General features: G+C 37.6%; 1 protein-coding gene across 3 annotated transcripts in view; it reads right to left on the bottom strand.

Annotated features, from left to right (window-relative positions):
* Positions 1–25,952, bottom strand: part of LOC132640482 (structural maintenance of chromosomes protein 6B-like) — a 43,708-nt gene that overhangs the window by 17,267 nt on the left and 489 nt on the right. For 2 of the 3 annotated variants that reach the window (XR_009582246.1, XM_060357079.1), the window contains exons 2-16: positions 23,283–23,388; positions 21,240–21,373; positions 20,361–20,416; positions 20,082–20,168; positions 19,537–19,857; positions 17,474–17,593; positions 16,818–16,952; positions 15,577–15,653; positions 15,365–15,440; positions 15,208–15,282; positions 7,977–8,081; positions 4,370–4,539; positions 4,046–4,169; positions 3,531–3,643; positions 2,834–3,038 (exon numbers count right to left, since the gene is read on the bottom strand). Coding sequence is in view for 2 of the 3 variants with exons in the window: in XM_060357079.1 (XP_060213062.1) it covers positions 2,834–3,038; positions 3,531–3,643; positions 4,046–4,169; positions 4,370–4,539; positions 7,977–8,081; positions 15,208–15,282; positions 15,365–15,440; positions 15,577–15,653; positions 16,818–16,952; positions 17,474–17,593; positions 19,537–19,857; positions 20,082–20,168; positions 20,361–20,416; positions 21,240–21,373; positions 23,283–23,388 (1,904 nt within the window). In the remaining variant the exon portion in view is untranslated. The remainder of the gene's footprint in view (positions 1–2,833; positions 3,039–3,530; positions 3,644–4,045; positions 4,170–4,369; positions 4,540–7,976; positions 8,082–15,207; positions 15,283–15,364; positions 15,441–15,576; positions 15,654–16,817; positions 16,953–17,473; positions 17,594–19,536; positions 19,858–20,081; positions 20,169–20,360; positions 20,417–21,239; positions 21,374–23,282; positions 23,389–25,952) is intronic. The other variant, XM_060357080.1, reaches the window with a different exon arrangement.

Below are 25,952 nucleotides of genomic sequence, written 5' to 3'. Positions count from 1 at the left end.
TGCTTCACTATCAAAGAGGCAGCAAACCTCTGTGAGAAGAAAAAAATAACAGCAAGTCAAAGTTTCTTCTTGTACCTTAAAAGAAGGTTGTATGATTCTTCAGGAAAGAACCATCCATAAAAAAGCATATTAAAAGCTTAGCAATGGATTCTCTATGTCCTCCAGTTCACATTCCCAAATTTTTCATCGACTATGAATGTGTGAAATTTATACCATTTCTTTGTTTCTAGGCAATAAAATCACATTTTCCCAGATATATCTGGACACACAGATGTTTTCCAATAACCAGATGAAGAGGAATTGTCCAGACAATCTAAAATATAAATAAAGCATGCAAACGAAAAACTAATGAAATCAAAGAGAGAAGTTAAAGGTCTGGGTAAGACAAAGAAGAAAACATGGAATACTCTCCCTTCAGCAGTATGCTGGACCATTTGGAAGGAAAGGAATGCAAGGATTTTTTAAAGCAAATCAGAATCTGTAGTTAGTATACAGATGTTTATCCCAAGTGTTTTTTGGTGTAACATGGAAATTGCAAATGATATAGAGGCCATGATAGATTTTTTTTTGGACTCATTACACAATATGTAATGGGGCTACCCCTAGAAAATTCCTCACAGCACCTTCTGGTTGCTGGACATCCAATACAATACCTTTTAACATGACAACATACCCAGTGAATTCCCACATGGTGGGTTCTGGAAAAGGCCAATTCAATACCTTTTAACGATTAAAAAAAAACAGTAGTTAATCCTACTTGGTCCATATGTTAATTTAATTTATCATTTTCTGAATGTTAGCTCTTTTGCCAGCAAAATGATCAGTCACATGAAACTATTCTGGTGATCGGGCAACCACAAGCACTCTTTCTGCAGAATAATCTGAAGAGGGTAGATCTCAATTTGAGGATGACATAAATCGAAACAGTAAATAATTAGGTGTTAGGCATCTAACTAGGACAGTTATGGGCCTCCTGAATTCTCTTTTTCCCTAAAAAAAAACAGGGATAAGAAGATGCTCAATTTTCTACATGCAATTACACAGGGTGTAGATGCTGAAACTACAAACTCAAAAAACAGGTAATCGGGAATAAGGATCACTCTTAACTGCAAAACATCTACCTTAGGAGTTAGGGCCAAAACAAAAGATACACGTCATGGAAATCTTGGCATATGTTGAATTGCTTCAGCCAATAAGGCCCAACATATATATACCATTATTGCCCATCACTAAACAAAACTCAAAATTTTCCCCTTTTTTGAAAAAAAAAAAAAAGAGAGAGAGAGAGAAGTAACTGAACTAAACAATAAACAAGAGGCATAGTAGCAGAAATAAAAGATGCCCATCCCACTGTATTTGGATTTCGGAGCATATATATCAGTGAGTAAACTTGAATGCATAGCCACTGCAGTTTTGCTCGTCCTTTCTCGAAAATATCTTTTTTCTGGGAACATGGTCAACCTGTGGAAAGCACCCTTCCACATGCTTTCTTACTATTGGACAAATTTCTCCTTTTATTTTCTTCCTGTTCTTTGCCATAAGGGCAGCCAATTGCACTAAGCTCCCGCTATGTGCGGGGTCCGGGGAAGGGCCGGACCACAAGGGTCTATTGTACGCAGCCTCACCTTGCATTTTATAGGCCTGCTGAAAACCTCGCCTTTGGCTCCACACTGAACATGCCGGCCATGAAGGGACATCACAATTATCCCTTCTGATAGTACAAGCTTTATATGATCCTCATTATATTTTGGCTGTCCTGTAGCTCTTTGTGAGCAGATCTGTGTACTTTTTTATGGTAAGTTTTGGACATCCTCCCCCTTAATCCCCACCCCCAAAGTCAGGGGGCAGCCGCAAGCAATCTACGCTTGTGATCTCATATATTTAAGACTTGAGTAATTAATTAAGTAAGGGAGGTAGTAGAGAATCAAGATCTTTGAAGTATCCCATTTAAATTTGCAAGGGCCAGTCAATAATTTTATGTTCATAGTTTTGGGCTTAATGGCTACGCACTACTTTTTCTTGCTCAAGTCTTCAACTTTCCGGACAGAGCAAACAGTCCGTGAGGCTTGATGCTCTTTCACAAATTTATAGGATGGAACAGCAGAAGTATGATGCAATTGATAGATGGACTAATCATTATCTGGAAATGGTGTCGAGCAATTGTGTGTATCGAGTATTCATACACAATAAGGTAATCAAATATACATGACAACCAGATAGCAAAGAGTAACAGCTGAGATGATGTCCCTTCACGAAAGTGAGATGAAGAACTACGCTTGTGATCTCATATATTTAAGACTTGAGTAATTAATTAAGTAAGGGAGGTAGTAGAGAATCAAGATCTTTGAAGGATCCCATTTAAATTTGCAAGGGCCAGTCAATAATTTTATGTTCATAGTTTTGGCTTAATGGCTACGCACTACTTTTTCTTGCTCAAGTCTTTAACTTTCCGGACAGAGCAAACAGTCCGTGAGGCTTGATGCTCTTTCACATATTTATAGGATGGAACAGCAGAAGTATGATGCAATGGAACAGCAGAAGTATGATGCAATGGAACAGCAGAAGTATGATGCAATTGATAGATGGACTAATCATTATCTGGAAATGGTGTCGAGCAATTGTGTGTATGGAGTATTCATAACACAATAAGGTAATCAAATATACATGACAACCAGATAGCAAAGAGTAACAGCCTGAGATGATGTCCCTTCACTCACGAAAGACCACTTGTACTTCTGATAAGTAAACCAAAGTGAAACTTGCAACAGCTTTAGAAAGGGAGTAAAAACTATTACTCTGGTGGAAGCTACACTTAACTAAAGATAACAAATACCTTAGCCCTTTGCAGATTCTCATGGAGTCCTTGAAGCTCTTCATCCATACTCCTTTTCATACCCCTGATTTCCCGAGCTTTCCTCTGAGCCTCAAATGCTTCGCTTTCTAGAGCTTTAATATTATTTTCATATGAACCAGAAAGACGCGCGCCTCTCATATTCTTCATTGGTGGAAGAATAGTTTGGACAGAACCCCGAGAAAACCTAGGAAGTTTTGGGATTGTTAATCATGTCAGTGCAAAATGTACTGTTCTATCTAAGCCAATACTAAAATAAGAAATGCCAGAGTTAATTACATTAATTAAGGGCTCATAAATACAACAAATTATAAGTTTTAAGCAATGTTGAATTAGAACCATGGTTATAGTGGAGGATGTTCTCTTGTAATAAACAAACTATTGCCCGACTTGTTTTCGTTGGCGTTGATACTATAAATTTGGACAGGTTTAGAGCATCAGGCTAGCTATCCTAAACCACACAAAATAAGCTGATGGAGAGCAATATATAGATCTAATTATATCGAGAATAAATCAAAAACTTTGCCCACCAAGTACTAGATGAATCTATACGCGAACCATGTGCAACTTAGCCAATACTTTGACCTGACTCATACGGAAAGTTACTCACGGGGTTACAAGAAAACAACTTAGTATGGAGAAAGAATTAAGCGGCATATGAGAGACCACATAATCTTACATTTTGTACCCATCAGAAGTGTAAACCTCCTTCAAATTTGAAATCCTTTGCTCAAAAGCAACTGCTTTTCCAGCATCATAGTCTTTAACGAGCACTTGCCTCTCAGCATTACCCTAATAAGACACAGGAAATATCAAGGCATAATCAGCTCAACTAACCTAAATAATAGCACAATACGGATGTACAGTGATTAAAAATCAACACAAGAGACTGCAAAACTGTCTGGAGTTCATGGCAACGAATAAGAAGACCAATCAAAACTAACAACTTAGAGAAACCACGGAAGTGAGAAGAATAAAAGAAACAAGGAATTACGAACATGACCGCAAGGGATAAGTCGAGCTACCATAATCATAATCGATATGACAATGAGTGTTTACTGCAAATTCGCCATCATATGCCTATGCATAAAAACTAATTAAGATCGAATTCAAAACTGCTTATAATGATCAATATAAGAAGCTACGGAACTAAAGAACAGCTAAACTTTGGTAACTATCAGGAAAAAAAATTACCAACAGAAATCGCAACTTTACCACATCAATCAAGACATTTAGTACTGTAGGATTGTCAGAGCGTAGAACACAAATTGCTGTTGGATGATGAGTCTGGGGAAGCATGTGATCGGGAATATTCAACCTACACCAATAAATATAAGCAAAAGCTTGATAAATAAATAGTCCACTTGTCAGAAATAAAACAGAGAAGTATGTATCTCCACAGAAGTGACTGGTATACATCATCCATCAACTATGTTCAAATACATAAATCATCCCTATCAAATATCAATACACACACGCACACATACTAATGTCGAACATATAGAGAAAAATCATTACCTTGGTCTAGAGAACTCGTAAATGATTATCTGTAAGTTATTATAGTTCGCTTCCCTTGCACATGCTCTTAATATAAGGGAATCTTTATGATCTGTTACGATAAAAGCGTTTAGCACCCTGCCAATGGCACCTTCAATAGCAGTACCCCACTTGTCACCATCAACCAAGGTCTGCAATAACATGTTGATACATGTTTAGCAAGAGCTCTCAAAAGTTAAACAACAAGAGAAGCTAAATGTATTAATTGTACATGCAAATTAGGGTATCTGATAAAAGCAAACAAAAAAATGATCTATTTTCTTGCTTTCAATCTTTTTATAGATTGGTTGTACTTAGTTTGACACTAAGATGAAAATTTAAAGAACTGACAATGGCACTGAATACATAGATGCTCAATTTAGTACTTATTTGGAGTATAATGTGATCATCCACCAAACAAGTTGTCCTTACACTAGGTAAAATCTTGTTATTGGAACATGAATAGCAATCAGTTAACGCTAGTAGACTGGCCTTGGGAACTAATCTGGAAGGTCAAAGTTCCTCATAAGGTTGCCTGCTTTACATGGTTGGTGATCAGAATAGCATGCCTAACTCATGAAGTGTTACAGAGAAGAGGTACTCAGATTTGCTCAAGGTGTTTTATGTGTGGACAAGAAACAGAGATCAATGGTCACCTGTTCCTACATTGCAAAACAGCTGTAAATCTGTGGAGCATGTTCTTATGTTTACTTGGGGTGAGTTGGGTCATGCCACAGACCACTTTTGAACTTTTGAACAGCTGGAAAGGAATTGGAAAAAGAAGATCTAAGGAGAACTGGTGGGAGAATATACCAGCATGCATCTGGTGGACACTATGGAAAGAAAGGAATGCAAGATGTTTTCATGATAATGGCAGCAGCACTCAAAAGATCAAGATGAAGTGCCTTAGTTTACTTTATTTTTGGTGTAAACAGGATATGATGGGGGAAGTAGAATCTTTAGTTGATTTTATAGGACATCTGTAAGCTCTAGTTTTTTTTTTTTTTTTTTTTTTTTTGTTTCAGGGTAGTTTCAGCCTACCAAGGGATGTAAGATTATACCTCATCACCATAAGATGAGTTTTTTGTGTGAATACAAAGTTACCTTTTACTCAAAAAAAAAACAAGTTGTCCTTACACTAGAAAAAAGATGGGAGTGCCTGAAAGGAAAAATAGACATCTCTTGGAAGTTGCTAAATGCTTATGTTCACCGTAAATCCCCCAAAAACCTTACTAGAGGATGCAATTCTAGCAGCTCCTTATCTTATCAATAGAATGTCTCTCAAAGCACTCAACTTTATGAGTCCTTTAGAGGTCTTACGGGGGGCAATGTTTATATTGTTCCTCCAAAATAGAATGTCTCTCAAAGCACTCAACTTTATGAGTCCTTTAGAGGTCTTACGGGGGGCAATGTTTATATTGTTCCTCCAAAAGGTGTTTGTGTGCTTATTATGTTGATACTAGGGATACAGGGAAATTGGATCTGAGAGCCCTTAGATCCGTGTTCATCGGGTATCCACCACAAAAAGTTATCAGTACTACCATCCACCATCAAGAAAGTTTTTGTTAGTATGGAAGTAACCTTACTTTAGTGCAACCCAATCACCATGTCAGGACTCTGGGAGAGAGATGAAAGGGAAGAGGCGCCCCTAGCTTTGGAATTCTTGATGACCTTGCTCCCGGGAAGAGTACCGTTAGAAAAAGTATTCAGGGGAAGACTGTAGGTTCAAAGGGAGAACAGGGAACTAGCAGATATCTGGATAAACTTGATTTGATGGGATAGACAAAGAGAAACAAGACGGAAAAAAGCCATCATGCATCCTACTCCATGCCAAGAACCCTTCTATTGTGGTGAGTATCTTTACTATTTTACTCCACTAATGATCTAGATACACCTATTGCTCAAAGGAAAGGGGTCAGATCTTGTACCAAAGTCCAAATATCCTATTTCTAACTTTGTGTCCAATAATTCCTTGTCCCCTTTTTGTTCAGCCTTTGCCTTGTCCGTTTCTTTTTCTTTCTTTTTTTTTCTATTTCACAAGATTAGAGCCAAAGATACCCAAGTGGAAAAAAGCTTTGGTCAAGAAGTGAAGGTTCTAGCAGAAAATAAGACTTGGGAATTAGTTACTCATCCACTGGACAAGAAATTGGGCAACTGCAAGTGGATGTTCACTGTGAAACATAAAATCAGCGGTTTGATTGAGAGGTTCAAGGCCAGATTAGTAGCTAAGGAATTCAGTCAAACATATGAAGCGGACAACCGGCAGCATTTGCTCCTATTGCAAAAACAAACACAACCAAAATCTTGTTACCCTGAGCAGTCAACCTTGACTTAGAATAGCAGTTGTTTGATCTCAAAAATGAATTCCAGCAAGAAAACTTGAAAGAAGTGTATGTGAAGACTCCACCTGAAATTGATGATAAGAAAACTCAAGGAAAGCTGTGTAGGGCTGTAGGCAAAGCCGTGATCTTTTTTGGTTATGAACAAAGCAATGCAGATCATACTCTCTTTATAAGACATCACAAGGTAATCACTCTTTTTATACGTTGATGACATAGTGGTAACAAGAGATGACAAAAAAGAGATCGCTCGACGGAAGAAGCTTGTTGCTCAGGAGTTTGATACCATGGATCTAGGAAAGCTACACAATATTTCTTGGGAATCAAAGTAGCCAGATCACGAAAAGGAATCTTCATCTATGAGACTATGAGAGGAAATATATTTTGGATCTCTGGAAGGAAGCTGGTAGGTTGGGGTGCAAACCAGCAGGCGCCAATTGAGAGCAACCATAAGTTGCAAGCAGGGATTGAAGAGTAAATTGATAAATAATTGTATCAAGCATACAGAGGCCTTGAGTTCGAATCTCACTGTCACATATTATCAAAAAGAATTTCCACATGTTTGGTCCATAAAAAAATCAAGCGCGCACGAGAGGGGAGCGTGTTGAAGACATAATTAAGTAATTAAGAGTAATTAAGTAATTAAGAGTGTGCTATCTATAATAGCTTAACCTTTTAGACGAGATGATCACACACCTCAACAATTAGCTTGTAAGCTCAGCAAAGAAAAGTTGGCCACCTTTTCCTGCCCTGCAGGATAACTGATCATTTATGGAAGATCTTCATTAATGTCATAGGCATAGCTTGGACAATGCCTTTTAAGATTACTGAAGCTCTCTTTAGTTGGGAAGTAGCTGGAGCTGGAGCAGATGACAGAAACAGATGGAGGATGGTCCCTGCTTGCGTTTGGTGGACAACTTGGAAAGAAGGAACTCTAGATGCTTTGAGAATAACAACACTATGCAGATGATCAAACTTAACTGTATTAAGCTTTTTTGTTTTTGGTGCAACCAGATCTACCCAGAGGATGCTATATCTATCCTAGACACATTAGGTTCCTGTTTAGAAATGTAGACTGGTTTTGCTATCTCTTGCTCACTTGTAAACATGGTTTCAGTACAACCCATGTACTGTCTTGTGTTTAATACATACAAATGTTACCTTCTCAAAACAAAACAAAAAAACTCAGCAAAGAAAAGCAAGACAAGATATACTTCACTAATGTACAATGAGTTTTCACTATCACATACCACATGAGCACCTATTGGACCAATCGGCGCCCTGTTGAACTTTCTACGTTGTCTTTCAATCACCTCCAGGAGGCCCATCACTCTACCTCCTCCAAAGGCCGTAACCTGAGAAAAAGAAAATTAGAGCAAATAAGTCCGTCAATTAGCTTGAGTAAATTCTAATACAGATTCTTATGCTACAGAGACAGAACATAAACCAGATGGAATATTCAACTTCTTATGTAAATGTTAATACACAAATAAACCGGAAAAAATCCACACAAGGCTGACAGAACAACTCAAAATCTGCATCATAGTTCTGGCAAGCATCATGCCAAGCTTCCATCATCTGTCTATTAACATCAACTGAACAACACTAGGACTATTTTAAACATTTTTTAAGGGAATAATCAAGCAATTCATTCCCCAAAGGGAAAGGCCTTTCACCAGTTTCTTGAGTGAGAAGGGGATGTTGGTGAAAAAAGGAAGAATTCAATAGGAATCCCAATATCCGTTTTCTTAAATTTCTTCTTTCTTTTCGTGACAAGAAACATAGCTTATCCCTATAATACATCAGAGCAAGCAGAGGTAAATCCGCACCAGAAAAGGCATTAGAAAATCCAGAATTAAAGATGAAGTTACACTTCGTATTCACTAAACAAAAATAAAAATAAAAACAAAGGATGACTTCAGAAAATGGCATTATATGTAACAGATATATGATGTCTCGTGTTTAAAAAATCTCTTGGCAATCATGTCCCCATTTTTGAGCTCTTGATAACCAAAATACAATTCTAACGGATGATCTTCGAAACAATTGTTGAAAGTGGTAAATAAGACGGTGGTTCATCTAGGTCAATGGAAAATCATATGGTAGTGCCATGATTCAAACCCATCTAACTATAAAATTTGGAAGATCACCAAATTATTATTTTTTTTTTGAAACTGGTAAATTGTATTTCCTCAGCATTTAGGATATGCTGGAGACCATCAAAAAGATTTAAACTGAAGACAGAAAGAGAAAGAAACACTTACATTGATCTTAATAAATCTACAAACTGATCTATATCTTCTAATCCTATTTCTTTACACCAAAAGTAGAAAGATACTATACAATTCCATTTGACTTTCTGAATGGAATTGGATCTATCTTCAAAACACCTTTCATTCCTTTCTTTCCAAATAGTCCACCAAATACAATGAGGGATCATCCTCCACCATTTTTTCTGGCTCTTGCTGCCTCCTCTTCTCATCCAACAAGTTAGTAAACCTGCAGTATGCTCAGGCATAGTCCAGTTAGTCTCTGTCAGGTTGAAGAACAAAGACCAATGCTGTGCTGCGAATTTGCAGTGAAGAAAAAGATGGTTGTTGGTTTCATTTGTTTCATTGCAAAGATAACATCTGGAAACTATGATGCGCCCCTTTCTCCTCAATACTTCATGTGTTAAACAAGCTCTCTTTGCCACCAGCCAAGTGAAACATTTCACCTTGGTTGGGGCTGGACACTTCCATATTTTGATCCAAAATTTTGACTGCTCCCCATTCGGCACCATGTCCTCCTTTTTGTAAACCCTGTTTACAGTGAATTGCCCATCAATATTGTGTCTCCATCTCAAAGTGTCTAGATCAGAGGTAGTGCCATGAAAATTCCCAATTCTATTAAACAGACTAACCACCCTTTCCACCTCCCAGTCATTCAAAAATCTTCTAAAAGTTAAGTCCCATCCCTGAGCACTCCAAACTTCATGTATAGTGACCTCCGGGTTGTCACTTAAAATGAATAGATCTGGATAAACTTCCATAAGAGGGACTTGTTCATTCCAAGCATCTTTCCAGAACTTTGCTTTTTTCCCATCTCCTACTTTCATCTGCAAGTTCCTTTCCAGTTTTGGCCAAAGAGCTCTTATTGTTTTCCAGACTCCAACACCATAAGTACCATTACTCACATTAGTACACCATGGATTGAGTTTCCCAAAATTGCATTTAATAACCTCCTTCCACAATGCATTTTCCTCACTATTGTACCTCCATAGCCATTTCATCAATAAGCTATTGTTTTGTGATCTCAAGTTTCTGATGCTCAAACCACCCCTCTCTTTCCCCTGCATTGCTATCTGCCATTTCACCAAGTTGTAACCTTTGCCCTCTCTATTCCCATGCCACAAGAACTCCCTTCTGAGTCTATTCAGAATTTTTTGTATATTAGAAGGCAAAGGGAACAAGGACATAACATAAGTAGGCAAAGAATCTAGGACAGAGTTGATAAGAGTCAACCTTCCTCCTAGAGATAAATATTGAGCCTTCCACCTAGCTAGTTTTCTTCCTGTTTTCTCCACTAAACCATCCCAGATTTCCCCTGCTTTGTGTTTGCTTCCTAGAGACATGCCAAGGTAAGTTGTTGGCAAGCTCTCCACTTTACAACCTAAAATGTGAGCAAGATTTTGTATGTTTGGCACCTCCTTTATTGGAAACAAACTTGTTTTCCCCCAATTGACTTTCAATCCAGAACAGGCCTCAAAAATTGTCAAAATCATTCTAATGTAACCAGTCTGCTCAACCTTAGGCTCACAGAAGATCACTGTGTCATCTGCATACTGCAAATGACATATTTCCTTCATCTGCCCCCTGTTATTACCTAATTCAAAGCCTTTGATCCATCTGTTCTGCATACCTATCCTTATCATGCTATCAAAACCCTCCATTGCTAGTATAAACAGAAAAGGAGACAATGGATCACCTTGTCTGAGTCCCCTTTCGGAAGGAAAAAAACCAACAGGTTCTCCATTCACAAGAACAGAGAATCTGACAGTTTTTATGCAAAAATCTATCCATTTCTCACCAAAGCCCATTTGTCTCAGAATGTTGAGCAAGAATTTCCAATTCACATGGTCATAAGCTTTTTCTATGTCCAGTTTACACATGACCCCTGGTTCTCTACCTTTAAATCTGGAGTCCACACATTCACTAGCAATAAGTGCAGCATCCATGATTTGTCTCCCTTTTATAAATGTCATCTGATGCTTGTTCACCAAACTGTTAACTACCTTCTTAAGTCTTTCAGCCAGTAATTTTGCAATAATCTTGTAAATACCACCAATGAGGCTTATAGGTCTAAAGTCTTTCAACTCTGAGGCCCCTGCTTTTTTAGGAATCAATGCTTTGAATGTTGCATTGAAACTCCTCTCAAACTTCCGATTATCATGAAAATACTGGATAGTTTTCTGTATATCAACTTTCAAGGTCTCCCAAAAAGCTAAATAAAATGACATAGGAAATCCATCAGGCCCAGGAGCCTTCTTCATAGCACACATTTTAATGCTCTCCAGAATCTGTGCCTCTTCAAATTGCCTTTGCAACCACCCTTGCTCCTCCACAAAAATCCCATTGGCTTCATGTAACACCAATTCTAGCCTCCAGTCTTCTGTTTCCTTGTAAAGATTCATGTAGAAGTTTTGGATAGCTTCTTTAATATCCTCTGAGTCTGTCACCTCATTCCCCCCACATTTAGGCAATCGATAGAATTAACCCTTTTATGAGCTGTAGCAATCCTATGGAAGTATTTAGTGTTCTTGTCTCCTTGTTTCAACCACTGTATCCTGGACCTCTGCTTCCATGTTATCTCCTCATTTCTAACTACTTCCTCAAATTCCAAGGCTAAATTTGATTTCTGGATTAACTCATCATCTGTGAGAACTCTTTGTTCTTGAACTGTCTCCCAATTGGCCAGTTGATTGAGAATGTTTTCCTTTCTCTGCTTCCAATTGCCCCTGTTATCTTTGCTCCAATCCTTCAGCTTTGCTTTTAGCATTTTTAATTTTTCAGCCAAAACAAAGCCAGGTCTCCCATTGACATTGAAAGAGCCCCACCAAAGTTTCACTTTCTCTTTAAAGCCCTCTACTCCCATCCACCAGCTTTCAAATTTGAAGTAGGACTTTTTGAAGTTCATCTCTCCACATGATAACATGATAGAATTATGATCAAATCCTATCTTTGGCAAAAGTGTTTGTTTTAAAAGGGTAAACTGTTCCTCCCAGGTTGATGAATGAAGAAATCTATCAATTCTTGAGGTGCTTCTATGATTTTCTCCTCTCCTCCATGTATAAGATCCTCCAAATAAAGCAGGATCCACAAGCTCCAATTCTTCAATGCATTCAGAGAACTCTGACATTGCTCCATTGATTCTAAAACAATTTGCTCTCTCATTGGGATACCTGATGACATTAAAATCACCACCCACCACCTAAGGCCCTTCACACCTTCCCCGCATTGCATACAATTCCCACCACAATTCCCTTCTTTCAACTTTTTTACAGTCGGCATATACTCCTGTCAAAAACCAGGTGAAATCAGAATTTTGATCAGACATTTTACATGTTATGCTTTGGTTGCCACATTCAACCAACTCCCCTTCCCAAACCCTCTTATCCCAAAGAATTATTATCCCTCCACTCCTACCTACAGCCTCTATATGCACCTCCCCTACCCATCTATTATCCCACATACTATGGATAAGGCTATTTATGTTTCCCCTCAACTTAGTTTCTACCAATATATACACATCTACACCCCATTGATTAATCATATCTCTGACTAATCCCCTTTTGCTATTCTCATTAAGCCCCCATACATTCCAGGATACAATTTGTATCCTCATTGATGTGTGATAAGCTAATTTCCTCCCTCTAACTCTAGGTTCCCCATCCTTGAATTTCATATCAAAAATGAGATTTTTGAGTTCTTTTGGAACTGTGTTTTTGCTGCTGTTTGAAGCTTTGTCCTTTCCTGCTTGTCTCTCCATGTACCTCTTTTGGTCTAGCTTCATACACAAAGCATATGCTTCCTTCTCGCATCCCCTAATAGCTTCTCCAAAGGCATGGCCTAGATTGATCACATTGAGATGTAACCGTATAGTGTCCCTTGTCTCGATCATCTTCTCTGATAGATTCTCTTCGATGCTCAAGGGAACTAGGTCATTGAAAGACACCAATTGATTGTCGTAGATTTCTAGAAAAGAATAACCTTCTCTGTTCGTATCCCTATCACCTACCTCCACCTCAATTGATAGAGGATCTTCCCCATTCACCAAATTTTCTTTTTGAATCTCCTGGATGCTTTGATTCCATGAGTTTTGAGACTCAGAAGGCATTCGCATGTTTTTTTCCAGTATCCCATCTAAAATCGAATGTTTAAAAGGCTGATAAGTTTCTCCCCAATCCACATTAATGAATTCTGAAAAAGGCTCTGTAAAAATAGTTTGCTTGGGCTTAATTGAAAGGCCCACTTGTTGAGAGTCCTGGGCCTGTGAAGAAAGTTGCTCATTCAGACCCAAATCAAAGTCTGTGTGCCCACTTTCATTCAGAGTCAAATTGAAGTCTGTGGCCCCACTTTCATTCAAATTCACATTAAATACTTTGACCCCACTTACATTTAGATTCAAATTGAAATTTGTGGCCCCACTTTCATTCAGATTCACATTAAAGTCTTTGACCCCACTTTCATTTAGATTCAAATTAAAGTCTTTGGCCCCACTTCCACTAGCCACGTGACTGCTGGTCATCTCTATTACCCCTTCTATGTTAACATCGATATCCGATGTTTTTTCCAGTTCTTTCCCCTTTCCTCTTAAGGATTGAGAGTCTCTGTCTTTTGCAGGCTCATCTCTGATCTCTATCTCAACAGCTTCATCCTCGCTATCACCTCGAAGGACGTTATCCTCCTCTTTCGCCGATCTGTACGTTGCCGGCGACTCGCACAACACTGGAAGAGAATATATCAATCCGTCGTCCTCTATCTCTATCTTTGTCGGAATCTTCTCCTTTGGCCCTTTAACTTTAATTCTTGCCCATCTCAAGTGATTTTTAATTTCAGTTTCCTCTTCATTTTCTAACCACCCCCCACATTCATCTCCTATTTTCTTCATCACCTCTTTATTCCATAGCTGTAATGGGAGCCCTAGTACCCTAATCCAAAACCAATCGAACCTCGTTTCATCTGGGAAGGCTCTTTTTTTTGGTGACCACCAATCAAGCTTCAAAATCGAACCTTATCTCTTCCACTCCCCCATAATAACATGTTCAGCAGCCTTCCTAGTCTGAAATTCAAAGTGAAAGAGATACCCGTCCATGTCATAAACCTATATATTCTGCGCCCCCTTCCACGTCTGTTGGGCCCATCTACAAACATCGTTGCGAACTGGAGCATCTTCCCCTCCACAGAACTTGCCGACAAGACATCTGCGCAAGAGGTTATCATCAATGTCTGATGAAGTCTTCAATTTCAAGTCCTCCTTAACTACTACCAGTTCTTTTTGGCTCCATTTATTGTTATGTAAAACTTCCTTGTAATTCCCCTTGCCAATGATTGTATTGAGATTTGCCTCCCTTGTTGTAATAAGTGCACCTTTTGTCTCTGCATTCCTGTTAATGAATTTTTCCACTTTTGTTACCAAACTCCCCCACCCCTCATTGAATGCATTTTCTGGGATAATAATCACTGATCTACTTTGCCCCTTAACAGAAATAACTGATATGAATCGTCCATATTTATTGAACTTCTGAGCACAATAAATATTTGTCGAGAAATCCCGACATCTCCATGATTTGAAAGATTTCCCCCTGTTCTCTGATGCTTCCTTTAGCCTTTTACAAAGCCAGAGTAGAGCTCTCCTACTCAAGACCGTGCGTCTGATCGACAATCTTGAGCTCTCCACCCAATCGAACCATGTCTCTGAGGAAGAGATAGTTTTTGCTAAATCATAAGATTTACCCCCTTGTCTGAAGTACAGCCTGTTTTCCATGAAAGAGAGAAAGAAAGAAAGAAAGAAAGAAAGAAAGAAAGAAAGAAATAAAGAAAGAAAAAGGGTTGGCTGAGCTCCAATGGCAGAGAACCACCGGAGAATCTGAAGTGCAAGGGTTTTAGGAAAAGTCAAAGTGAGAATATATTTGCTGCAACTTTATCCCCATAGGAAGAACGAAGGGGAAGTGAGGTTAGATGATACTGTGATTTCTAATTGCCAGTAATTTAGATATCTAGATTTAGTCTTCTAAAATGGCATGACAGATAGAGGTCTTACACATGAATGAAACAAAGGAGGTGAAGCCGGCTTTCCACAAGATGAAGATCACCAAATTATCAATTGTTAGGGTTGGCGAAGTTAAGAACTTTGCAAAGTGAATTTCCTCGATTCAAGCAAGCTAGGAAGAATAAAGAAGCTCTAAGAATAACACTAGTCGACATTATAGATATAAGATACCTTGTTGGTTTGATGAAGTTGAAGCTCGCGAATGCGAGAGCGACTGTCACGATCCTTCTTGTCATTCTCTTCAATCTAAAAGAACCAAATCAGGAAAGCTTTCCGCATACTCTGTCATGCTCGTTGAACAGTGGAAAATCAGTTAAAATCTTCATACCTCATGAACAATATTGCTTATCTGATCCTTCACCTGATTAATTTTCTCTATTAAGTTCTCTTGTTCATTCCTCAACCTGCCATATTAAAGCTTCAAAACTTCAGCTGGATCAAGAGAATAATTTCTTTAAAAAAATACAGAAAGGGACATTACTCGTAAAGGAGTCAAGCAATAACAAAATCAAATGTTTCCATAACACAATATTCTATGACCTCTGAAATACAATATTAGCATCGTCAACCTCAGCTTGGAACTCCTTCAGTTTCACCTCCATATCAAGTTCTTCAGCCTACAGCATTTTGGAAGATCGAAGCATGTAAAACACTTTGACAAGATAAATATAGAACCCCACATTTAGTCAGCTGAATAAAATAATTTAATTCAGCAAAACACACATTTTTCCAAGATGATTACTTTTTATCTTATCAGTTTTCACCCAATTGAACCTCAACATTACAGTAACCAAAGGTGGAGCCTGAACTTGCCAGTTGCCACCAATTCATAGCTTGTTTTAGTTACTCGGTTCGCAATTAACTATTTAAACATACTTAATGAATTTCAAAAATCAAGCAAAAGCTATTAGGTTCGTCCGAACACACTAATATTGTACCTCCGCCCCTGACAGAAGCAGCTTTTATCTAGATCAGAGGCAGACATTATTGAAACCCCACCTTATTCACCATGGCTGGAAACACACTGGATTATCATTGTTTAAGCAAAAGGCTATGCTACATAGAAAACGAGAAGATTTGTTGAGGTCAAAATCATTTCAACATCTTTGCACAACTTTCAGCCCTTACACGAGAAATGCCTACAATTTATAGCTCCTGCATTAACCCCATCCATGGAACGCGACTTTGCTAGGTGATCACAAAGGAGTTTATGTCATTAGAGCTACCTACCCTCAACGTCAACATATAGCATCAGAAAGCCTCACCATCCCTTTCCCTCTGAGATACTAGAGTGAAAAGTTCCATATTGTACAGTCGAGTTACTACTGTTAGCTTAAATACCGGAATGCTACTGTCAAATTAGGAACCACATCACATCATGGAAGGCTGGAAGGAATAACAACAACATACCCAGTATAATCCCACCATGTGGGGTCTGGGGAGGGTAAAGTGTACACAGACCTTACCCCTACCTTTTGACGGGCAGGGAGGCTGTTTCCGATAGACCCCCGACTCAAAGAGGGATATAAAAAGCATTAGTAATAATAAACAGTGATAATAAGCCGAAATAGCAGAAATATACTAGGACGGCGTAGCAAAAGAAACAATCAGAAGGCTGGAAGGAATATCTTAACAAAATAAAAGAACAGGTCGGAATGGGCTTACTATCATTATTTTGTAAGAAGCATACTTTCATTCTAGGGTTGCAATATCAGGGTGTACTGAGAACTAGTTATATGGAGTACCAATTCACAGAGGCAAAGGAAACCTGTGTAGAGGACCTGTGTATTTCTAATATTCTGCTCATCCATATCACATATTTGTTGTTCAAACATCTTGACCCGTTTTGCCATCTTTTGGATGTAATTAAGTCTACGACCCCGCTCCTCTTCCAGCTCAAGTTTTTCCTTTGTAGCCTAACAAATGAAATGCACATAGATTAGAAAAGTTTCTGCAATAAAGATAAATGGTAGAGAAAGAGCATTTGAATGTATACAGCGTTCAGTCATTTTCAGCAGGAGATACAGCTGAAGGAGCAAAACTTGGCAAGTACTGTACGTTTATTTTTGTAGTAATAGTACGTTTATTTTTATAGTAATAGTAATAGATCACCACTGAAGATGATCAAAATATACATGCTGATAACTTGATTTCCTAACTCCGAAGAAGTAAGGAGACAAAGGAAATGTGAAAAGCCCTTTCTACAAAGAATGGGTCTAGAAGGAGTGACAGGGACAGTGAGGATTTATATAGCTAACCCCAACTAGCCTGGAATTAAGGCATGGTTGTTGTTGCTGTTGTATAAGAACAAGAGTAGCAGAACTGGGCATCAACTACAATCAAAGCTAGGACGACAATGAAACCATCATCTCATCATCATACATATCAAATAACACCATCCAAATCAGAAACAAAATATACGAAATTGCACACATACCAAAGTAAGACTCTGCTTCAACTCTTCTGTCTTCCTCCTGACTTCTGATGTCTTTTCCATCATATGAGCAATTTGAGCCTTCTTCTTGGATAACTGATCATTCAGTTCCTCCATCTTCCTCTGAAAACCAAAAAAAGTTTGCTTAGTGTGTTATATATTTCTAGGAATAAGACATCACATCAGGCAATGTGATAGGCAATAGAGCCACAAACCAAAGTTTCACCACAGAATACACAAGGACAAATTGTCAATGCCCTCTTCTGGTTTTGACTAACATTATCATGAACCTAACAACACGCCTAAAACATGTATGACTTTGGTACAGAAAGAGACAAACACAACAACTACGCGTCAGTCACAAGCAAGTTGGGGTTGGTACAGAAAGAGTATAGCAACAATATTATACATATCCCCTACTTCCTTCAAGAGAGATAAATCTTCAGAGAGAGAAAATGTATCCCCTAGTTCCTTCAAGTTATATAGATCTTTCATCTTTGAAAGAAAAGAGAAGGGGGGAAAAGGAGAAACTACTGAATCAGACTAGAAAACGTCACAGATACTCTGTACAGGGATATGACAGCATGGCCAACTCTTTCTTTAGATAAAAAAATGCAATGTGGAAAAATGAAGGATGATTACGGTCTTCAGTATTTGCAAATACTGGTAGTCCATCAGTATCTGCAAATGCTGAACTTCTATATTTGGAATATTAAAATGTTCGTTTGAGGAGTATTTCAGGCGAAACAATGGTTTCACTCATAAATCATCAACTAATTTTTCAAGTTCATGCCCAAACACTACAACCTCCAGAAACTTTCTTTTAATTTCAAATAACACTCCTTTCAACTTCAACAAAATATTGTCCAAACACCTACTTCAAATTCTCATTTCTTTAAAGATGAGTGAAATTCTCTTATTATCAATGGAAGCACTGAGGGTTTCTTCCAATCCCAGAGAGGCCTGAGGCAAGGGGATCCTATGTCACCCTTTCTATTCATCTTAGCCATGGAGGGGCTTAATCACATGATCAGGAAAGCAAATGCAAATGCATGTATGAAAGGTTTCTGTGCACATACAACTAGAGAAAATGCTATGGGAGTTACACATCTATTGTATGCAGATGATGCTCTAGTTTTTTGAGAACCAGAGGTGACACGGATCAGGCATTTAAGAGCAATCCTAACTATATTTGAAGGCATCTCTTGATTACATGTAAACTGGCATAAGAGCTTTCTTTAAATGGCTAAAGCTTTCTTTAAATGGCTGGGAGCGGTCATTGCGCTACTTGCCATTGATTTTTGAGTAGGAGAGACCAGGGGAACAAAAGAAAGTTCCTTGAAAATACAATTTTCCTTCAAAGGAGGTGGTTACAAGCGAAGATAGAGTGGGCCATCTTTCTTTATCCCAATATCCAATATTACTTTTCACAGACAGACTACACCTTACTATACACGAGGAAGGGGAAGAACAGTTCTGCAGGAAGCAAGAAACAGAAGTTTGATGATAGCAAAAAGATTAATTGACAAGTTCTTTAAGTTCATATTTTAGCTTAGGATATGTTGTTGGTTGAAGAAAATCTTACCTCCACTGTCTATTAACTGATGTTTATTCTCATTTGATAATATAATAAGAGCAATAACATTCTACTAATTAAGTTCCATTTTATGTGACACTTTTTACTTAATAATCCATTGCAAGAAGAATGACACGTTTCTATATTTGGAAACAATTTAACTGTGAACTTCCCACTTCACACATAATGAGAAGTGGTTATACACACATGTCATGGCATGTTTAAGATCACAAGTTTCAAAAGTATTTTTTTCTTCCTTGAACTCTGTGGCGAGTAAAATTACGTCACATAAATTTGAAGGGAGGGAGCACTTTTAAGTTTTAACTATCTCCCAAAAGGCAGCAGCGCAGCCGGTTCTAACAAATGCGGGATTGCCATACTAATAAACATTACATCAAGGTAATGAAGAAGTTGCCATTAGCATATGTGGAAGAAAAGAAAACTTCAAACTCTTAGCATAACTTTCTCTGGGGAAAACCAGAGCACTTACAAGATGCTGATCAATTCGAGATTGACAGGTGGGAATCCGTCCTTTCAGCTCCTCGATCCGTTTGTTTTTATCTTGTAACTGCTTATCTACACTGTAGACCCATGCCCATGCCAATTTCTTCTTCAACAAGTCCACCTGATTAGAAATCTCCTCTATATGCTCCATGTTTCTAATCTTTCCTTGCAGCTCATCAAGTTCTTTCACTATAGGATTTATCGATTTCTCCAATTCAGCAACTAGTTCATTTGCGTTTTTCAATTGAATCTCAATACCAATCAGAAGATCTTCCACTTGCTGAAGTAGTGTTGCTTTGAAAAAGAACTGCAAAAGATGATGACAGTGGCAGATTAATCACTAAATGTCACTAAACAATTGTCATTGATAAACTAAAAATATGAAACAGTAAAAGATATAAAGTTCATCGAACAAAGCTGGCCAAACTCTAAACTCAAAATGAAATATGAGTAAAGCAGAAAAAGGGCTACCAAGTGGAAGATCAAATAACAGAACCATTACCTAATAAAGTTAGCAATTAAGCACCTCACCTTGAACTTGTCCTTGGCATTTCCTGAATGTAAGAACTCCCTGCTCTTGTCTTGACTCATTATCACACATGGATTTTCCACATCAATCTGCATAATCAAAAATGAACAACATCTAGAAACCTTGTTTCGGAAATGGCATAAAGAAGAAGCCAACAATACCCTCCACTTGCTCATATTCGTGCTTTTCAAGGAAGAAAAATTCTACCAGTCTAGGCAAAGTAAAGCTCAAGCTTCATCAATAAAATTAAGAACAATTTCTCTGTCTAAGCAGGCACTCACATTGAAATGTACTATAAGCTCTTGGAGTTCCTCTCTTTTGGCAGCCACCTTTTTACCTGTTAAATGTCAATTAGAAGAAGGTAAAAAAGATAGGTAAACACAAGAAGATTCAGCAGGAAATCTATAAGCTCCTGCCCCAAAAGCCAAGAGATAACAAGCAAGGTAACTTAGTTTAGTTGAGCTCTTGTATCCACAAGCATAAATTGAGGCTTGATGAACTTTTCTTTTACTTTTGTTTTTTGGCATTTGAATGTTTACTGAATCATCAATTGTGACATAAGAGCAATGATTTAGAATGTAAACTGGAAACTGAATACATGGCGCATAAATGCTGCACAGCCTGATCTCCAACTTGGTCATTAAATTTCAGAAGAATATGATTATACTCCTAAAGTTGGGAACTTAAAGGAGAAACAGACAGACAGAAAAAGTACTATATTGTAAATTAATCAGGCTACACAACCGATATCAACCCAAGTTACTCCAACATCTAATTGAGCATAGCTAACACGAGATCAAAACAAAGATTTAAAGAAAAGGAAGAAACAAAGGTTCAGCTGAACTTTGGACATGAAGAATTATGGATGAAGATTTGCTTTACCAGGAAAATTTTGGAAGCAGTAATTAAATACTAATTACATCAGTTCTGTAGAAAGTAAGGAATTTCTCAATGGAACATCTTAAGAAAACAAAAAATAAGCAAGCAGCACAAAAAATAGCATATTAGTTAACAAATATCTTCAGTAAAAATCAAGATATAATCATATATCACGAAAGTTTAGATTGCTGTCCTTTACTCCTTTTACGTATTCGATATATGTCACAGATGCTAGCATAATCTATCAACTAGAAAGAGCTACTGAAATCAATATAGGAAACCTTGGTAATTCTTTAGTACGATAGAACTAGTAGACTCTGAAATCCTGCGCTCTATCATTATGAGGTCACCATAAGTTTCAGCCTTGAAAGCATCCTCTCCTCGGTTTTTCATTTCCACGTGAACAAGGGCATGGCTGTGAATAGATACAAATTAGCAGCACCTTATAAGCAAATTAGTAGAAATTCAAACACAGATATCAACTTAGATTGTCTTGCTAAAAGGAAAGGTGAACAATGAGATGGATACTAGATTGAACAGTGTTTTTTAATGAAGTAATTAGTTTCATTAATGGCATCAAGAAGATGCATACAGAACAAAACACATAGAGTGCAAAAAAAGGTTGACAGCTCCATTACAACGGGCCTACGCCAAGGATAAGAAGCTGACAAGGTCCAAAAACATAAAGGAGGTATTAGTATTTGTTTGGTTAAGCCAACTAAATAAACACAAAAAACACCTAGCCTTAGAGGAGTGGTTTGGAGTTGATATTCTATCAAAGCATCTGCAGTTTCTTCCCAAATACACCAAAAAACAAGCTCGTATAATCTTCAGGAAATTCCTGACGGATTTACCGACTTTCGAACAACTCCAACACTCATAAGGTTCTTTGATGTTTTGAGGCATGATCCAGTAGAGTCCAAAAATTGAGAGGAATATTCCAGATATCTGTAGCAACTGGGAAAACAGAACAGTATTTCCTTCTTCATTGAGAAAATAAGAGAAACTATTGGTTATATATTTAAAAAATTATGCATCCATTTTTTTTGTTTTCAATTTTTTATACATTATGAAAAGAAGAGAAATGTTATTGTGTCTGCCCATCCAATTTCTTTCTTTTTTGTTTTTTTTTTTTGAAAAACATAAAGGAGAGAAGAGAAGTGTTCGTCTTTCATGCCTAAATAACATGGGCATATACTGAAGATGTTAATCCATGTTTAAGTTTCTTTTTAGACATGAATCACATCAGACAAGCATTTCCTCTAAAGCTTTTCCTTCATCAATTCTATGAGAATTTTCTTTGTCAAGAGTTCAAACAGAATTTCAAAAAAGAAACTAGAAGGTAAACTCAAAAGCTTCTTTAGTCACTATTACGAGCTTCAGCTAAATATACATATCAGAAATATTATATGATCTGCAATGTTGAGAGCAACTCTTTTATGACGGTCAACTAACTACTAACCCTTGAAGGGGAGCCTTGGCGTAACTGGTAAAGTTGTTGCCATGTGACCAGGAGGTCACGGGTTCGAGCCGTGGAAACAGCCTCTTGCAGAAATGCAAGGTAAGGTTGCGTACAATAGACCCTTGTGGTCCGGCCCTTCCCCGGACCCTGCGCATAGCGGGAGCTTAGTGCACCGGGCTGCCCTTAACTAACTACTAACCCTTAAATCATGACAGCAAGGAAGTCACCAAGTGTAACCGTTATTCATGGATACATTTGATCACAAAAGTTCGGGGCTCAACTAGATTTTTGAGTTTTGGACATCCGCTAATAGATTAACGCATAATGCTCCGTGTTGCCAACAACTCAGCAATCAACTTGTTGCACCAGAATCGAACATAAAGATATAAAGCCAATTCTGCAAATTCGCTTCCTAACTGAATTAATCTTGGCTTGCATATTATAAAACTTAAAAGCAGTTCTTCATGCAGTTGACTTCAAAGGTAACCTAAGAAAAGTACATATCGTTCAATTGATGAAACCATCGCAGCATCTTTGAATTCATATTGTTACCCTGTTGATCTAACGTGTGCAACACACTCAGCTCTCCGCAAAGTAAGTTTTAAGTCAAAAAAATTACACACACCATCTTGCAATTCTCTCAGAACATATTCACCCTCTCCACACCGAGGGAAATAGAGATAAAACTGGAAGAGGTGGGGGGTGGGGGGGGGGGGGGGGGGGGGGAGGAGCGAATTAGTATGAGAACAAACAACTAATCTTCCAGCAAAAACAGGACTTTTAACACAATCCACAAAATAGCAGACAATAAATGCTTCCTTGTAAAATAGCACGAGATAAGGATAATTAAACAACAATAAACCTGCAGCCCGTCTTTATAAAATCCTTTAGTGAATTGGCCCTTTGTGTGCCTCTAGCACGGCTCCCAAATGCCACGCATAATGCTGTCAGTATAGCACTTTTCCCACCTACAACAATCAAAAACCAATACACGGACAACAAACAGTTCATCTCAAGCATTGTGGAAAAGATCATAAAAGCAAACACCAATTTAGTCAATGATTCACACATAGTACTAAAATTTTCTAAATTAACCAAAATAACTACACTATTTGATCTCAAGTCATATTACTAATGGCGGACAGAGCATTCCTTCTGCTGTGCATCTCAAACTGCCACTCTAATCCAACTTTTTGAGAGTGAACCACCTATCCACAATTTACTATACCAGGTAGAGCAGATGAATGCAAGCACATTTTCAGTAAGTACTCCACACACACAGTAGGGGAAAATGACTCTGGAGTCTTGGGAAGTTGTCCTTGTAAGCACTAAGCAGACAAGTTCTACAACTTGTACTCCTGCTTTGCAAGGGAAACTAGTTCAAATTTTTACTAAGTCCGTACTAAATAGCAGGGTGCATCCGCTTGCCTTTTGATTCTAAAAAAAATATACATAGTTGATAAATTTTGAAAAGATATATTCATACTAAGTCTGCATGCATTCTCACAGCAGACTTCTTTTTCGGGTAAGTTGCATTCTCAAAGAGGACTAGTGGGCGGAAGCACAATTAAAGCTATGGTTTCATCCAAACCAAGTAGCTTTAGCTCAAACCATGTATATGTGTTAAGAAACCTACTAATCTCCCGTTTGGGCCAGTTTTTGGGTGAACTTTAACTTCCACTCACAAAACATCAACTTTTTTTCATGTAAAATGCATGTCCACAACTTCAAGTCCCAAAAATTATTTTTCAACACAACTTCAAAAACACTTTTTTTTTTCAAGTTTCAACTAAATCTATGGTCAAACGCTAGCTACACATATACTCCCTCCGTCCCAATTTATGTGATACTCTTTCCTTTTTAGTCTGTCCCAAAAAGAATGACATCTTTCCATATTTAGAGTAACAATTTAACTTTAAATTTCCCATTTTATCCTTAATGAGATGATTAATAGTCACACAAATATCTATGGCTCATTTTAGATGCCCAATTAAACACCCTCATATAAATTGATACGGAGGGAGTACTTATTAAAGTTCAAATCCACTAACTCAAATGATCAGCGGGTTCAGTGTCATTCAGAACCCATAAACTTCAAATCCTACAGTGGAATGCAATTCACCATTCACCATTAACGTAAAAGGGAAAACAAACAACATAACCGAACTTAGACCAAGTATATCAACGAGAATACAAAGAGAAACAGGAAAAAAAGGTTATAGGGAAGAGCTTAGCTAGGTAAAATAAAAGTTTAATGTATATATGCTACTCCCTCTATCCCAATTTATGTGATACACTTACTTTTTAGTCTGTCCCAAAAAGAATGATACATTTCTATATTTAGAAATAATTTAGCTTGAAACTTCCCCTTTTTTACCCTTAATGAAATATTTTACCGCCACACATATATCTATGACTTATTTTAGACTACAAGTTTCAAAAGTCTTCCTTTCTTTTTTAAACTCCGTGCCTGGTCAAACTATATCTCATAAATTGGGACGGAGGGAGTATATGTTAACTCCCCTTATTTTCTACGTATGTCTTCTTCTTTTTTTCTTTTTTTTTTTTTAATATTTTGACACCCCTTAGAAAAATTTATTTCTTGCTCAGCCACTGCATAGGCCTTTACTGGAATGCAATTTTCCATTATGGTAAAGGGGAAGACAAACAATATAACGGAACTTAAACCGAGTATGTCAACGAGTATACAAAGAGCTACTTACTTCCGTTCTGTCCAGTAACGAAACTTAACCCAATCACGGGAAATTTTCGAAAATATACAGCCCAACATAAAATATTATGCCACGAAGCCATATATTCAGTTTATACAATATTGTAGTACAACATTATACCTAAGGGGAAAGCATTATACATAATTTATCAACTTGTATAAAAGGTTTTTATACACAAATATGTGCTAAAACGGGTGACAAACTCAAAATATGGGCTACGCAGCATAAATATGTTCTCCCAATAGACCTAGAGCGCAATTTCCCCTTTAAATTTCCCATTTTATCCTTAATGAGATATTTATAGAGGAAATTAGTCTTTACAAAATGAATAGAGGTATATGACCCTCTGTATACATGGGTGATTTTGAAATAACACAGAGACAATCTGTTATATTTTTTGTAGAGGGTCATTTAATCAATTCACCCCACAAATGATCAGCGGGTTCAGTGTCATTTCGAACCCATAAACTTCAAATACTGCAGCAACAACAACAACAACAAATCCAGTGTAATTCCACAAGGGGGTCTAGGGTAGAGAAGCTGTTTCCAATAGACCCTCGGCTCCAAAGAAATGTTTTCCAAGCCATATTTTCAGTTTATACAATATTATAGTACAACATTATACCTAGGGGAGAAAGCATTATACATAATTGTGTCTAAAAGGTGTTTATGCACAAATATGGGCTAAACCAGGCAACAAACTCAAAATATGGAGTATATGGCGTAAATATTTTCTCCCAGTAAACATAAAGCGTAATTTTCCCAAACATGTGAAATATTAAAGGTGTTTATACACAAAT

The sequence above is a fragment of the Lycium barbarum genome, chromosome 5, assembly GCF_019175385.1.
Source record: "Lycium barbarum isolate Lr01 chromosome 5, ASM1917538v2, whole genome shotgun sequence".
Lineage (NCBI taxonomy): Eukaryota > Viridiplantae > Streptophyta > Magnoliopsida > Solanales > Solanaceae > Lycium > Lycium barbarum.
Note: the sequence above shows the minus strand (reverse complement) of the source record. Positions and strands in the feature narration are given on the sequence as shown.